Source organism: Castor canadensis, chromosome 15, assembly GCF_047511655.1.
Source record: "Castor canadensis chromosome 15, mCasCan1.hap1v2, whole genome shotgun sequence".
NCBI lineage: Eukaryota > Metazoa > Chordata > Mammalia > Rodentia > Castoridae > Castor > Castor canadensis.
Genome location: NC_133400.1, coordinates 11,827,380 through 11,844,295, shown reverse-complemented (window position 1 = coordinate 11,844,295; position 16,916 = coordinate 11,827,380). Strand labels below are relative to the sequence as shown.

Genomic DNA, 16,916 nt, shown 5'->3' with positions numbered 1-16,916 from the left:
AGACATGTGGCATCCTTAGTCTCTTGGTTCTGACAAATGCACTGTAGTTATCCAGATGGTGGGTGAAAGGTACAGGGCACTCTCTCCTTTCTCTGCAGCTCTTCTCTACACCTACAACTTATATATTTTCTTACATGTGGTGGGGAAAAGGAAAAAGCTCTGCTGTAAAAGTTGTTGCCTACATACACTGGTGTCACTTGTGGGAAAACTGCAGAAATTAGAATAAATATGAAGTCTGAATAATTGTACTGTCCTAATGTTAATCACTAGTAAATGTTAATTTTGACAAATGTACCAAGGTCATGTTAGATGCTAACATTAAGGGAAGCTGAGTGAAAGTATATAGGGATTCTCCAGATCATTTTAGAAGATTTTCTGATTAAAGCCTATTTTAGAATTAAAATTATTCTAAAATAAAAACTTTATTTTTATAAAAAGACTGAAGGTGAGAATAAAGTAAAACAAGTATTTTATATATTTGCAAGGAAATAAGTAATTCTGTATAAAAAAGGCAATTAATTATATCTTGGTTCTTAACTAAGTATCTTTTAAATATTTTTATGAAAATGGGAAGTACCTGTATAAGTGAGGTGCAAGCTAAATTATCTGCCTGGACAACAGAGTGCCATTTGTACTTTAAAGAAAGAATGGGGGCTGGGATGTAGCTCGGTGGTACAGCGCTTGCCTAGCATGCGTGAGACCCTGGGTTCGATCCCAGCACCAAAAAAAGACAAAAAAAAAAAAAAAAAAAAAAAAAGAAAGAATGGCACATGAACTATTGCTATTCACGCTTGGGTACTCAACAGACATTTTCTCATTTCTCAAAAATGAATTGAAGTAACTCTGTCATTTCAAAGAGAACAACTCACAGTATTCGCTGCCAATGATAAACTTTTGAGTTTCAGAATTTTGGAAACCCTGCACACACCACTGAGAGCTGGCCAGCTTCCCAGTACTTTTCTGATGAGACTGGCAGTAATATTAATGTGACTTGTTGACACTATCTAATGAAATTAGTCAACATTAAAAGATCTGCATAATCCAGCAAACAATTATTTTCCAAATGACTAATACATGGTTTTACAAATCATGCATATTGGTTCATTCACAGTCCAAGTCTGAAACCAAAGGATTTTAATCTAACACTACAGAAAGTTTATTTATATGGTTTAGATTCCACATTACAACTAAACTTTAAGAAACTTTCAGTGTTCACATTTTGGTGTGATATCACAGAATATCCAGAATTATTGAAACAGCCATTAAAATACTCTTTCCTTTCTCAACTACATAGCTACATTTCTTCACATGACTCAACCAAAACAACCTGTCATACTGCAAGGTGATGCAGACCTGAGATGAGAGACTAGCTGTGCTATATTAAGCCAGACATTAAAGAGACTTACAAAATCACAATGTTTCTTTTCTCACTAATTTTTGTTTGTTTGTTTGAAATACGATCTCACTAGGTAATTCAGATTGGCTTTGAACTTACTATGTAGCCCAGGCTAGCTTTGAACTTGCAATCCTCCAACTTTACCTTCCAAGTACTGGAATTACATGTGTGGGCCACCATACCTAGCTCTCACTAATTTTTAAAAATACAGTTTTATGATATCAACACGTAATGGATTTATTATTGTTATTCTAAAATGGATTGGTAAATATTTTCAATTTAAATTTCTTATACTATAAACAACAGTTACAAGCCACTTAATAATTCTGAAGAATGCAAAGAGGTTTTGAGAACAAAAAGTTCCAGAAATGATGATTTAGGGTAATGTGCACCTAAGCGTCTTTTCTCCAGGAAGTAAAAAAGGACAGATTCTTATTAACAGAATAATTTACACCAATGGCTCCAAAACGGCAAAGCTCTGTGGAGACAAATATGCTGTGAAGTTGGATTAGTGTTGAATTTTAGTTGCCTTGAATTTTCCCCCAAAGACTCTTAAAGAGACAATTAAAAAGGGAAGAAAAAAAAAAAGGACAAAATAACAAATTCACAAAAACTCATGCCTTGGATTTGCCAAATTATCCAACTGGTTATTCCTGAATCTCTAACAACCTATAAGCAGTCATAAGTACACCTCTACTAGTACTAATCACTAGTGCTTACCTCCCATCAGATTCTCCTATTCCCTCTCCCCGCTCGGGGGGAGAAGGTCCTAAGTAAATTTGAAGACATATTCATGATCATTAAAAATAATGCTTTGAGCTAGGCACCGGTGGTCACACCTGTAATCCTAGGAACTCAGGAGGCAGAGATCAAAAGGATTGAGGTTTGAAGCCAGCCTGGGCAAATAGTTCACAAGAACCTATCTCAAAAATACCTATCACAACAAAGGGCTGGCAGAGTGGCTCAAGGTGAAGGCCCTGAGTTCAAGCCCCAGTATCGCAAAAAAAAAAAGAAAGAAAGAAAAAAATGCTTTGGGGCTTGTAGAGTAGCTCAAGTGGTAGAATGTATGCCTAGAAAGCTTGAGGCCCTGAGTTCAAACCCCAGTACCACAAAAGATAAATAAACAGATAGATAAATTACATTAAATTAGAAAAAGGAATGAAAGAAGTGAGGAAAAATAAAGGGAAACAATTTTAAAATCTATAAAATAATAGAAAAAAACCAACTTCAAAAGAAGTATGGTCAGAAATGACTTCTAAAATTCCAAAATGTCTGGAAGCCATTTGTGGAACCATCCCTGACTGTCCAGACTAGCTGGTGCTTTCATTTCTGGTGTTTATAAAAACACTACATGCACATTCCAATTACTGCACTGTGATTTTTTTTGTGTGTGTGCAGCAATGGAATTTGAACTCAGGACCTCACACTTGTGAAGCAGGCACTTTATCACTTGAGTTACTCCACAAGCCCTATAATATTGTTTTAATTACTGTCTTCTTACTAGATAATCCAGTTAGTACTGGAGAAATACAAACTAAAACTCCAGGACAGGGAGATACCATTTCCTACCCATTACTGACAGCAATCAAGTCTGCCAACAGGAGCAACAGGACCGCTCACTTGCTGCATCTACTTCAGCCACTTTAAAAACAAACTGATATCATCTAGATTCTACACCCAGCATGTGCATTCCTGGAGTAGTTTTTTTTTAAATTGCTGTTTGTAGGGCTGACAGAGTGGCTCAAGTGGTAAGAGTGCCTGCCTATCAAGCATGAGGCCCTGACTTCAAACCCCAGTGCTGCAATAAATAAACAAACAAACAAACAAACAAATTGCTGGTTGTAACTAAGTGTTAGGGTAGATATTACAAAAACTTAGGAATGGATAACCTTTCAAAAAGCTCAGAAAATGGAAAATAAATGTGTTTTTCACAATATACAATGAACTACCAAGGCACCTGTACCCTCCATAAATAAACTGCAGAAAATAACTCTGAATACATTCTCTACTTGTCTGGTTTCTTTTGGAATTGCTCAATGTCTGTTTCCTCTTTGGTTCCCCTGGTTTCCTTGTATTTGTTTTTGGAACTTTTGTTGTTTCTTTGCTCTCTTCCTTCTCCTATTCCGAAGTGTGCAGCTATGGTAAAGGCTGGAAGCATGGCCTAAGAAAAACAAGCAAAAGAACCTCTCTTGACTGTAATTTCCCACATTTACATGAAGTCATTTGTACAAGAAGAAGAAACTCAGAAAAATCCAAGAATTCAGTAAAGTCAGTTGTTCCCTGAGGTAGTTTTGTTGTCATCAAGCACTTGCTAGCTCCTACACTACGATCTACGCAAATCAGGTCAGGCTAGGCAAATGGGACAGTTCTGGATCAGTACTGTTACCTCCTGTTACCACCTGCCTCCCCTACAGGCTTCAAGGCAAGGCAAAATCATCTTTCAGGCTAAAAAGCAAATCTCTGTACAGACCAAGGTTTCTTCTACAGTCTACAGTGCAGCATTAGTAGTGCTGATGTCAACACTGGGCTGAAAGACAAGTAGAGTAGAATTAAAATACAGAATACTTCTCTTTTGGAGTTAACTTTCTGTCTTCCAGACAAGGAAATCATATATTCTACATTTTTCTGAACAGTCCCAATTGTTTATTTGTAAATATATAGCTATATTTGTCACTTTTTTTTTAGTTTGTTTAAGATAGGGTCTTGCTCTATAGCTTAGATTAGCTGGACCTCACTGTAGCATAGGGTGACCATAATTCATGACCCTCTTGCCTCAGCATCCCGAGTGCTGGGATTACAGAAGTGTACCATCACACCTGGCTGATATTTTTATACTACTGTAAAACCCTTCTGATAAATAAGCGCACAAATAAAAAAGATAATTTTAGCCCAGGTGGGCATGGTGGTATACACCTATAATTCCAGATACGTGGGAAGCTGAGGCAGGAGGATCACAAGTTTAACGCCAAGGAAGTAACCTAATGATAACATCTTAAAATAAAAATAAGTAAACGCCTGGGGTTACAGCTCAGTGGTAGAGTACTTGCCTATCATGCACAAAGCCCTACATTCAATGTTTAATCAGAGGAGGAAGAGGAGGATGAACAGTAATAATGATGATAATAATACTTGTAGAGCAGGTAGGCTGACTTTTGGTTTGGAAAATATGTTCATTATAGCTCAAAGAAACAGGAAGCACAATAATGAAACCAATCTTAACCTACAACACAAGTTGTAAGCTGAGGTACCTTCCAGAAAAACTGTCTGCCCTTCATTCGTTCAGTTATAAGCAAATCTAAGTTAGTACTGTTTTGTCAGAAGGAAAAGAGTTACTTTACTATGAAACTGGACTTTGCTGTGGTTCCTCCTACTTTTTACTACAAACCTTCTGCCCCACTGAGTTGTTTTCTAGAGAACAAGTGATAATTCTTTTTTGAACAATGATACTATGTGGAAGCAGAGGCCAGGGCAAGAGGCCTCTCAATGGACCCCAATGGCTGCAGCAAGAGTTCCAGCTGAGATTTTGTTACTATGGTAGTGGCAGACCTTGTGGCAATGGACAGGCTTGTAGTTTATGAACAAATTGCTGGTTCTGAAATCCATCTACTTGCCTTCTACAAGCCAGTGGCAAGTGATCTGAGAATATTCAAAGAATCACTATAAGGAAACAGGCACAAGGGAGTGTTTGATATAATGCTCTTTATTCTGGCACTGCAGTCAAGTTTGATAAAGCCAATCGGGTCTTTTGGAAAACAATGTTTATTTTGTTTATCTACAGAAACATACAACAAACCAAAAAATGAAGAGGAACTCTTTAAAATAGCAAAAATAATTAATGTATGATACTCTAGGCACAAAAAAAACCACTCTTTGGTCCCCTCTTGTGACAACCATTTCGTATTTACTATTTACTATGAATCTAGTGCACAACCTACAGGGAACTAGAACAAACACTGGAAGCATTTCACCCACGCAAAGGTGTTTGGGCAAGACACGGTCTTCTGATAACTGCCCAGAACTGCTCAACACTAACAAATGTGAAACTGGTGCAAGTTCCCAAGAGATCCTCATTCATTCACCCAATGTAACAAACTATTGTGAACCAAGCACTGGATTAAGAATAGTGAACAAGCAGATCTGATTCATGCCCTCAAAGAACTAATACTCTTGTGGCGAGAAGAGGTGACAAACATTCACAAAAACCATGCAATTATAAATAAGAGTTAATGACATTGGGAAACTAGTCTAGATTGGATAAGTGTCTCCAGAGGTCCTTCTTTGTTCTAAATAGTGTCCAAAATAAAATAATTTTTAAAAATCTACTACTTTAAGCATCTTTTTTTTTTTTTTTTGCCAGAAATAAGATTAAGTGCCTTATTTACTAATTCACTTTTTAGCCAGATGCAGTGGCTCATGCCTGTAATCCTACCTACTTGGGAGGTGAATAGGAAGGATCACAGTTTAAGGCTGGCCCAGGCAAAAGTTCACGAGACCCCTATCTAAACAAACAGGTCAGGTGTGGTGGTGTGTGCCTGTGGTTCCCGGTAGGAGAGAGAAGCCATAGGTAGGAGGCTCACGGTTTTAGCCAGCCCCAGCTGACTCCAGGCAAAAAAAAGTGAGACCCTACCTGAAAAACAAACAAACAAAAAACTAAAGCAAAACAGATCTAGGGGTGTAGCTCAAGTGACATACCACCTGCCTAGCAAGAGTGAGGCCCTGGGTTCAGAAAAAGAAAAAATTTTCATTAAAAAAAAAATGGTAATGTATAAGGCAAAATATTCAAAAGGTATTCAAAAACTAGCCTTCATTCTATTCTCTGCTATCTTTCAGCTACCAAATTCTACTTTGCCTGAGACAAATACTGTTATTAGTTGCTTGAGAGTCCTTCAAGATATATATCTGAAACCTGTGGTTCTCAAAGTCTGGTACAGACCCAAGATTTCTGGTACAACCCAAGAGAGTTGAAAAGGTTAAAACTGTTTTAATAACAACACTAAGACAATATATTACATTGCTGGTGGAAATATAAAATGGTGAAGTCACTTTGGAAAACAATTGGTGATTTCTTTAAAGATAAATTTACCATCATACCCAGCAATTCCATTCCTGGATTATCAACTCTAAATAAATGAAAATATCTGTCCACACAAAGACTCGTATGGCAATGTTCACAGCAGCATAATTCATAATAGCCAAAAAGTGGAAAACAATGCAAATGTGCATCAACTGCCAAGTGTGTAACTATAGCACGGTACTTTATCACCACGGAAAACTATTTGGCAGTGAAAAGGAATGCGCTGTTGACATGCACTGCACCATGGATAAATCTCAAAGATAGCAGCAGACTCAGACATAAAAAGACTACCTAGTATGATTCCATTTATATGAGATTTCTAGAAAAGGCAATCTAAAATGACAGACAGCAGATCAGTGGTTGCCTAGGGCTGAAGATGAGAGCACAAACTGACTGCAAATGGGCAGGAAGGAAATTTGTGGGTGCTGGAAATGTTCAAAAACTAAACCATGTAGGAAGGATACAAATCTTAAAAATCTACTAGAAATGATTAAGCTGTACACTTTCTTTAGGTGGATCACATGATATGATAAACCTCCAAAAAGGAGAACTATAGGCCAATCTCCTTAATGAACATTGATGCAAAAAATCCTCAACAAGATAATGGCAAACCGAATTCAGCAACACATCAAAAAGATTATTCACCACGACCAAGTAGGCTTCATCCCAGGGATGCAGGGGTGGTTCAACATACGAAAATCAATAAACGTAATAAACCACATTAACAGAAGCAAAGACAAAAACCACTTGATCATCTCAATAGATGCAGAAAAAGCCTTTGATAAGATCCAACATCATTTCATGATAAAAGCTCTAAGAAAACTAGGAATAGAAGGAAAGTTCCTCAACATTATAAAAGCTATATATGACAAACCTACAGCCAGCATTATACTTAATGGAGAAAAACTAAAACCATTCCCTCTAAAATCAGGAACCAGACAAGGATGCCCACTATCTCCACTCCTATTCAACATAGTACTGGAATTCCTAGCCAGAGCAATTAGGCAAGAAGAAGGAATAAAAGGAATACAAATAGGTAAAGAAACTGTCAAAATATCCCTATTTGCAGACAACATGATCCTATACCTTAAAGACCCAAAAAAAAACTCTACTCAGAAGCTTCTAGACATCATCAATAGCTATAGCAAGGTAGCAGGATATAAAATCAACATAGAAAAATCATTAGCATTTCTGTACACTAACAATGAACAAACAGAAAAAGAATGTATGAAAACAATTCCATTTACAATAGCCTCAAAAAAAAAATAAAATACCTAGGTGTAAACCTAACAAAAGATGTGAAAGACCTCTACAAGGAAAACTATACACTTCTGAAGAAAGAGATTGAGGAAGACTATAGAAAGTGGAGAGATCTCCCATGCTCATGGATTGGTAGAATCAACATAGTAAAAATGTCGATACTTCCTAAAGTAATCTACATGTTTAATGCAATTCCCATCAAAATTCCAATGACATTCATTAAAGAGATTGAAAAATCTACTGTTAAATTTATATGGAAACACAAGAGGCCACGAATAGCCAAGGCAATACTCAGTCAAAAGAACGATGCAGGAGGTATCACAATACCTGACTTCAAACTATATTACAAAGCATAACAATAAACACAGCATGGTACTGGCACAAAAACAGACATGAAGACCAGTGGAACAGAACAGAGGACCCAGATATGAAGCCACACAACTATAACCAACTTGTCTTTGACAAAGGAGCTAAAAATATATGATGGAGAAATAGCAGCCTCTTCAACAAAAACTGCTGGGAAAACTGGTTAGCAGTCTGCAAAAAAACTGAAACTAGATCCATGTATATCACCCTATACCAAGATTAACTCAAAATGGATCAAGAATCTTAATATCAGACCCCAAACTCTAAAGTTGATACAGGAAAGAGTAGGAAATACTCTGGAGTTAGTAGGTATAGGTAAGAACTTTCTCAATGAAACCCCAGCAGCACAGCAACTAAGAGATAGCATAGATAAATGGGACCTCATAAAGCTAAAAAGCTTCTGTTCATCAAAAGAAATGGTCTCTAAACTGAAGAGAACACCCACAGAGTGGGAGAAAATATTTGCCAACTATACATCAGACAAAGGACTGATAACCAGAATATATAGGGAACTTAAAAAACTAAATTCTCCCAAAACTAATGAACCAATAAAGAAATGGGCAAGTGAACTAAACAGAACTTTCTCAAAAGAAATTCAAATGGCCAAAAAACACATGAAAAAATGCTCACCATCTCTAGCAATAAAGGAAATGCAAATTAAAACCACGCTAAGATTCCACCTCACCCCTGTTAGAATAGCCATCATCAGCAACACCAACAACAACAGGTGTTGGCGAGGATGTGGGGAAAAAGGAACCCTCTTACACTGTTGGTGGGGATGTAGACTAGCACAACCACTCTGGAAAAAAATTTGGAGGCTACTTAAAAAGCTAGACATCGATCTACCATTTGATCCAGCAATACCACTCTTGGGGATATACCCAAAAGACTGTGACACAGGTTACTCCAGAAGCACCTGCACACCCATGTTTATTGCGGCACTATTCACAATAGCCAAGTTATGGAAACAGCCAAGATGCCCCACCACTGACGAATGGATTAAGAAAGTGTGGTATTTATACACAATGGAATTTTATGCAGCCATGAAGAATGAAATGTTATCCTTCGCTGGTAAATGGATGGAATTGGAGAATATCATTCTGAGTGAGGTTAGCCTGGCCCAAAAGACCAAAAATTGTATGTTCTCCCTCATATGTGGACATTAGATCAAGGGCAAACACAACAATGGGATTAGACTATGAGCCCATGATAAAAGCGAGAGCACACAAGGAAGGGGTGAGGATAGGTAAGACACCTAAAAAATTAGCTAGCATTTGTTGCCCTTAACGCAGAGAAACTAAAGCAGATACCTTAAATGCAACTGAGGCCAATAGGAAAAGGGAAACAGGTACTAGAGAAAAGGTGAGATCAAAAAGAATTAACCTAGAAGGTAACACCCACGCACAGGAAATCAATACCCTGTATAGCTATCCTTATCTCAACCAGCAAAAACCCTTGTCCCTTCCTGTTATTGCTTATACTCTCTCTACAACAAAATTAGAAATAAGGGCAAAATAGTTTCTGCTGGGTATTGAGGGGGTTGGGAGGATCAGGAGGGGGCGGAGTGGGTGGTAAGGGAGGGGGTGGGGGCAGGGGGGAGAAATGAACCAAGCCTTGTATGCACATATGAATAATAAAAGAAAAAAAATATGATATGATAAATTATCCCTTAAAAAGCTTTTTTTAACTGGGCACTGGTGGCTCACGCTTGTAATCCTAGCTACTCAGGAGGCAGAGATCAGGAGGATTGAGGTTTGAAGTCAGCACCAGCAAACAGTTCATCAGACCCTATCTCGAAAAACCCTTTACAAAACAGGCTGGTCGAGTGGTTCAAGGTGTCAGCCTTGAGTTCAAGCCCCAGCACCACACACACACACAGAAAGTTGTTTTTAAAAAGCAGAAAAAAAAAAAAAAAAAAAACGCTAGGGCAGGGTGGGGAGTGAAATGAGGCTTTTTTTTTTTTTTTGGTTTTTTCTTTTTGTCATTTTTCTTTTCTAAAATGAGACTCCACGGACTTATCAGTCAAATGTAGTATGTGGGCCTTGTTTACTTACTTTTTCAAATGAAGCCATGAAATATACCAACCACTTATGGTACAATTAAGGAAATACAAACACTGGATGAATACTTGAAGTCAGGCGATTAGATGTAATAATGGCAACTGCTTTTTAAAAATACTTTTTAGAGATACATGTTGAAATATTTAGAGCTAAAATGACATATTAAAGTTTTGCTTCAAAATATTCTGTGGGAGTTTTGTGGCAAGGTGGAAGGAACTATCACAGGCAATGTATGATGGGGTGTGCTGCTAAATGCTGACGCTGAGTGGCGTATATATACAGCCTCTTTATTGGTACTCTATTATTTTCTGAAATTTTCCACAATAAAAAATAGAAGAGGTGTAATAATATCTACCTCATAGATTTTGTATTCAGCTTGGTAATACATACAAAGGACTTAGCATAGAAGCTTGGCAAAAGTTATGGAAACAGCCAAGATGCCCCACTAGTGACGAATGGATCAAGAAAATGCGGTATTTATACACAATGGAATTTTATGCAGCCATGAAGAAGAACGAAATGTTACCATTCGCTGGTAAATGGATGGAATTGGAGAGCATCATTCTGAGTGAGGTTAGCCTGGCCCAAAAGACCAAAAATTGTATGTTCTCCCTCATATGTGGACATTAGATCAAGGGTAAACACAACAATGGGATTGGACTTTGAGCACATGATAAAAGCGAGAGCACACAAGGGAGGGGTGAGGATAGGTAAGACACCTAAAAAACTAGCTAGCATTTGTTGCCCTTAACGCAGAGAAACTAAAGCAGATACCTTAAAAGCAACTGAGGCCAATAGGAGAAGGGGATCAGGAACTAGAGAAAAGGTGAGATCAAAAAGAATTAACCTAGAAGGTAACACCCACGCACAGGAAATCAATGTGAGTCAACTCCCTGTATAGTTATCCTTATCTGAACCAGCAAAAACCCTTGTTCCTTCGTATTATTGCTTATACTCTCTCTTCAACAAAATTAGAGATAAGGGCAAAATAGTTTCTGCTGGGTATAGAGGGGGTGGGGGGGAGAGGGAGGGAGTCGAGTGGGTGGTAAGGGAGGGGGTGGGGGCAGGGGGTAGAAATGACCCAAGCATTGTATGCGTATATGAATAATAAAACAATAAAAATTTAAAAATAAATAAATAAATAAAGTTGATCATACAGTTAAAAAAAAACTTGGCAAAACTCCAGTGCTACTAAATAAATAAATAAAACTTGTCAAAATGTTGATAACTGTTAAAGTTTGGTAATGGGTATAGAAATTCATTATATCTCCCCTTTTACTTCTTTATGTTTGAAGATTAAAAAAAAAAAGGTGTCTGAGATCTACACACTTCACTACTGGTATCAGTACTTTTATTTTTCCATATGTCAACAATTTACACAAGAGGGCAAAATGTAATCAAATATTCGGATACTTGCACAAATATGTCTTGTTTTACAAAGGCTAAGACACTTATGTCTGTTAAAACTAGGCAGATCGGGACTGGGGATGTAGTTCAGTGGTAGAGTACTTGCTTAGCATGTTCGAGGTCCTATGTTCAATCTTCAGCATCTCAAAAGAGGAACAAAACAAAAAACCCAAGCCCAAGCAAACAAAAAGGTGAGTCTGGAATCTAAGAGTAATATATAAATACAGTTCTTCTACCCTCTGTATAGCTTTAAAGGTAAAATGAGATTGATTTCATTGTGCATATATATGTTTTTTTTTTTTTGGTGGTACTGGGGTTTGAACTCAGGACCTACACCTTAAGCCACTCCACTGGCCCTTTATTTGTGATGGATTTTTTTTTCGAGATATGGTCTCAAGAACTATTTGCCTGGGCTGGCTTCAAATCTCGATCCTTCTGATCTCTGCCTCCTGAATAGCTAGGATTATAGGTGTGAGCCAAAATGTTTTTAAATTTGGGAGATGAAGATGAAAGTAGCATAAAGCACATACTGCTGTGCAGAATTCTAGCTAGATGCATGCTTGTGCTCTGGTTCATCCAAATGCATGGCTTTGCTGTGGACAGCCTATTTATTCTGCAATAGTGTGCACAGAGACTGTCATTAGAGACATACAAGCCCACAGTTCTATCTCTCACTCTTTTGTGTGTGTGTGTGTGATACTAGGGATTGAACCCAGGTCCCTGAGCATGCTAGGCAAGCATGCTCTACCACTGGAGACACATCCAGCTCTCCCCATACTTGTTTCTTATGATGAAAATGAAAAAGCAATATTCTAAATCTGTCCAGCAAGCCCACAAAGGGCATTACGAAGGAGAAAAAAATAGCATTAAGGTCAGGCTACTTAATCTGCTTTCTTGCTCAGGCTAAGGAACCAGATCAGAATTTGCAAACTGGCCTGCTTTTGTTTGATTCGCAGAGTTTTTTAAAAACAGAAAAAATAAGCTGGGTGCAGCAACACAGACCTATAATCCCAGCTACTCAGGAGGCGGAGACAGGATTGTAAATTCAAGGCTAACCTGGGCAAAATTAGGGAGACCTATCTCAAAAGCAAAATTAAAAAAACAAATGAACATAAACAATAAATCCCCAAAGGGACTGGGGGCTGTGGCAGAACACTTGCCTAGCAAGAACAAGAACGTAGGTTCAATCCCCAATACTGGAGAAAAAAAAAACCACACAAACTCACATAAAATCCACATGTTCAATATTTCTTTAAACACCATAGAATGTGATAATGTTGCCATGTAGGAACAAATGGCTAGCAGATGCTGGAACTGGAAGACCCCACCCGAGCCCTGTATAAAACCAGACACAATGTTCATTCACGGTCTCTGTCAGCAGGTCTAATTAATTTAATTGTAATCAGTGAGCCCCCCCCCCGCCCCGCCTTCTCTCTTTGTGTATGTTTGTGTGTATGTCAGAGCTTTCTCTTAAAATTCTTTCTCTTTGTGAAGCTGTATATTCTTAAAGACAATACATCTTATGTTTCTGCTGCTTCATTACATGCCCCCTTAGTATAAAGATTATATGAATACTTCATTTATATTAAGATTCACAACAAATAGTTCATAGATGTTATTAAAATTAAGATTCTTTTGTACAAATCAATTCCTCTGTAGAAAGACCTGCCAACTACAAAATTAAAGACAGGACATACCTTACTCTGTTTATTCATCAAATCTGTTCTATATAAGCACATATTTTGCCAAATACAGAAAAAGGCTAATCCCAGAATCACAAAAAGAGAAGTATGGAATGCTACAAGCTTCCTAGTCAACCGTAACCACGTGACATTCAGAATGGGACATTCCTTGTTGTGGGACCTGCCCTTCGTGCTGTAGGATGTGTAGCAGTGCCTCAAACTCCAGGCTCCTAGATGCCAGCTGCATCCCTGCCCAGGTTAGCACAACCACAAGTATCTTAGGTCACTGCTAAATGCCTCCTACCACATGCTACAGATTAAAGCATGTAAAGTAATGTACATACAGTAATGAATAGCTTCATAATCAATGATCTTTCTCTTTCTGTAAAATGATCAAATGCTAGATTATACATGTATTTGGTGTGGGGGGGGGTAGTAGATTGAACCCGGGCCTTGTGCATGGTAGACAAGCACTCTACTCCTAAGATTAGGTAACACCTTGAATAAATGAAACTGTGGACATCATTAAAAAAGAACAGTGAACTCAAGCCTTTTCTGAGACAGAGTCTTGCTATGTTGCGTCAAGGCTGGTCTTGAACTCCTGAGCTCCTTCAGCTTCCTTGGTAGCTGGGACTACAGACATACCCCACTGTGCCCAGCCCCAATCTTTTGTTTTTAAAACAGTGTCTCCTTGGGGCTGGGAAAGTAGCTAAACATTTAACTAGCATGCAGGAAGCCCTGGGCTTGATCCCCAGCACTGTGCAATAAACAAACTAGGGGCTGGTGAAGTGGGAAGTAGTAGAGCACCTATTTCATTAGTGTGAGGCCCTGAGTTTAAAACCCAGCACAAGCAAAAAAAAAACAAAAACAAAAACAAAAACAAAACACCCTACTAGCTCTTTCTTTGAAGTCCTGTAATTAAACTTTCTCAGTAGTTTAGAAATTCTTATTCTGCTAATTCAGGCTTTCTTTTGGTTTATAGATTTCAATACATAAAAACATTACTATAGCTTAATTGTTCCAGGAAGAACTTCAGGTGTTTTCTTATACATTAGCAGGAGCAGAGAAAAAATAAGTAAGAGACAGTTCATTCACAGAGTGTTCCCCAACTCAAGGTTTCACTCAATAGGAAGAAAATGTGGATTTTCAATACTTTTAAAGTTGTTACGTCTGCTACTCCCCCCATCCTTTTTTTGTGGTATTGGGGATTGAACCTGGGGCCTCAATTGAGCTACGTCTTCAGTCATTTTGTTTTTGAAACACAGTTTTGCTAACTTTGCCAGGGCTGGCCTCAAATTCTGATCTTCCTATAGCTACCTTCCAACTATGGTCTGGACCAGCAAGAGCCCCTCCCTGATAATTTCTTTCTTTTTATATTTTTTGGTACTGGGGCTTGAACTCAGGGCCTATACCTTAAGCCACTCCACCAGCCCTATTTTTGTGAAGGGTTTTTCAAGACAGGGTCTCTCGGAACTCTTTGCCTGAGCTGGCTTTGAACTGCAATCCTCCTGATCTCTGCCTTCTGATAGGTAGGATTACAGGTGTGAGCCACCAGTGCCTGGCTCCATGATCATTTCTATAATTCTCTTTTTCTAATATGAACTAAGGAAGGCAACCATATTATTTAAGAAGAGGAAAATGGGGAAAACAACTAAATTTATTAAGATGTTCTATCTCATTTCATTCTCAAAACAGCTCTGCGAAGTAGGAATTATGATTTCTATTTTACAGTTCAAAGAATTAAGCAAAACAAAAACTGGAACCCGACAAGTCTATCTGAGTCTAAAACATATATAATTATATTCTACTTACTCCCAAAGGAGATAGCAATATTCACAAGAGCATTCTCCTCCTCTGATGTAAAATAGAAGAGGCCAAAAATAATAGCTCTAAGAAGGGCTTTAAGTGAAGAGTGTGACAAATCACTAAGAATCCCCAACTAATGAGAAAATCAGCACAGTCGGTGGTAACAAATGAGGCTGTGCACGGCTCCTGTCTGCTCATGAACAGCTCAGCACTGAGCCACAGTAGCACATTATGTTTTAAAAGGCTCCTGGCCAGCCTCAGCTAAATGTCAAGGTGCTGCCAAAAGACCCAGATCCATGGAACTTTCTAGTTCTCTAGGGAAACCTGCAAAAATAGCTCCAGACTCAAACCAGAACCAGAAATTAAAAGCAAAAGCAGATCAAGGTCTGCGCATCAAATATCTTCATGAAGAAGCAAAGAAAATCTAAACAAGGAACTCTAATTGTGTCTCAATTTACGATTTAGATTTGAAAGTCAGTCTATTTTCTCAAATGCTAGCAGAGTCCATTCAATTTTCCCTACCATGTTTTGTTTCATGGAAAGAAAAACAAGGCTACAATCTTTTGAGAAGAGAGTATTAACGTTTTCTCCTGGCAACCCTGTCACTCACATTTAAAAGAAAATATAGGGCTGGTGGAGTGGTTCAAGTGACAGAGAGCCTGCCTAGCAAGCGTGAGGCCCTGAGTTCAAACCATAGGTCAGTAAACCGCCCCCCACCCCTGCCTTCAAATGTCTGTTTGAATCCTAAAAAAACCCCGAAACATATGTGTTGGGGGGAGGAAAATAAAAGCCTCAGCAAGGAATATTTTAGTCCTAATGTTCTGAAGGCAAACTGCAAACTAAAAAGGAAAATCAACTTTACAAACTCTAAGAGAAAGAAAAAACTAATGACCTTGTTGTTTTAAGGGAGTCACCAGGCATGGGCTCAGATCATAGACTTAATTCTCAGTCCAGGAATTTAAACAGCTCAGGCCTGGAGATAAAATTGGATGATTTACTTGACACACCTCTGTTGGAGCAGCTGCTCCCATCTGTCCACTTTCCTTCTTGTTTCCAAGTGGAGAGGCACGCCTGTAATCCCAGCACCTGGGAGGCGGAAGCAGGAGGATCATGAGTTTGAGGTCAACCTGGACTACATATGGAGTTCCAAGCTAGCCTGAGCTTTGTAGTGAGACCCTGTCTCAAAAATCAAAAACCAAACAAAATAGTAAATAAAAAATAAAAGTTCTTGCAAGGTCTAAGTTTATTCAGTTATCTGTGCTAAGTGAAAAGAAGGCACATTTCCCAAGCCACATGTATGGGAACTTCCATTTTGTCTTTTATATGTGTTGTTTACATTTTTTTAATAGGGAGGTAGGTATTTTATAATACTTAAAAGAAAAAAACTAAACTGTGCCCACATATAAAAATTAATTAAAGATGGATCAAAAACCTAAATACAAAAGCCAGATCAATAAAATTGTTTAAAAAAAAAAACACACAAAGGAAAAATGTCAACTTCAGGGTAAACACGTTTCTCAGAACATTCAAAACACTGTAACCATAACAGAAAAAACAAGGATTGAAATGAACTCCATCAAAATTTTAAAATTTTGCTCATGTAAAACCACCACAGGGCAGGAGGTGTGGCTCAAGTGATAGAGCACCTCCCTGGCAAATGCAAGGCCTTGAGTTCAAACCCGAATATTGCCAAAAAAAAAAAAAGAAAAAGAAAATTGATTCAAAAATCAATTCAAAACACCACAAAAAATAAGAAAGACACAGACTGGCAAAAATTCATTGCATTTACATCTGACAAGAATACTCATCACACACACACACAAATATACATATATATATATATAAAGAACCACTACAAATCAGTA

The 16,916-nt window shown here is 38.0% G+C and overlaps 1 protein-coding gene across 5 annotated transcripts in view; it reads right to left on the bottom strand.

Annotated features, from left to right (window-relative positions):
- Cfdp1 (craniofacial development protein 1) overlaps nucleotides 1–16,916 on the bottom strand; it is a 106,555-nt gene that overhangs the window by 49,540 nt on the left and 40,099 nt on the right. For 2 of the 5 annotated variants that reach the window (XM_074055644.1, XM_074055645.1), the window contains exon 6: nucleotides 16,059–16,137. The exons of the other annotated variants lie outside the window; for them this stretch is intronic. In XM_074055644.1, the coding sequence (XP_073911745.1) occupies nucleotides 16,059–16,137 (79 nt within the window). The remainder of the gene's footprint in view (nucleotides 1–16,058; nucleotides 16,138–16,916) is intronic. 5 annotated transcript variants of the gene reach the window in all.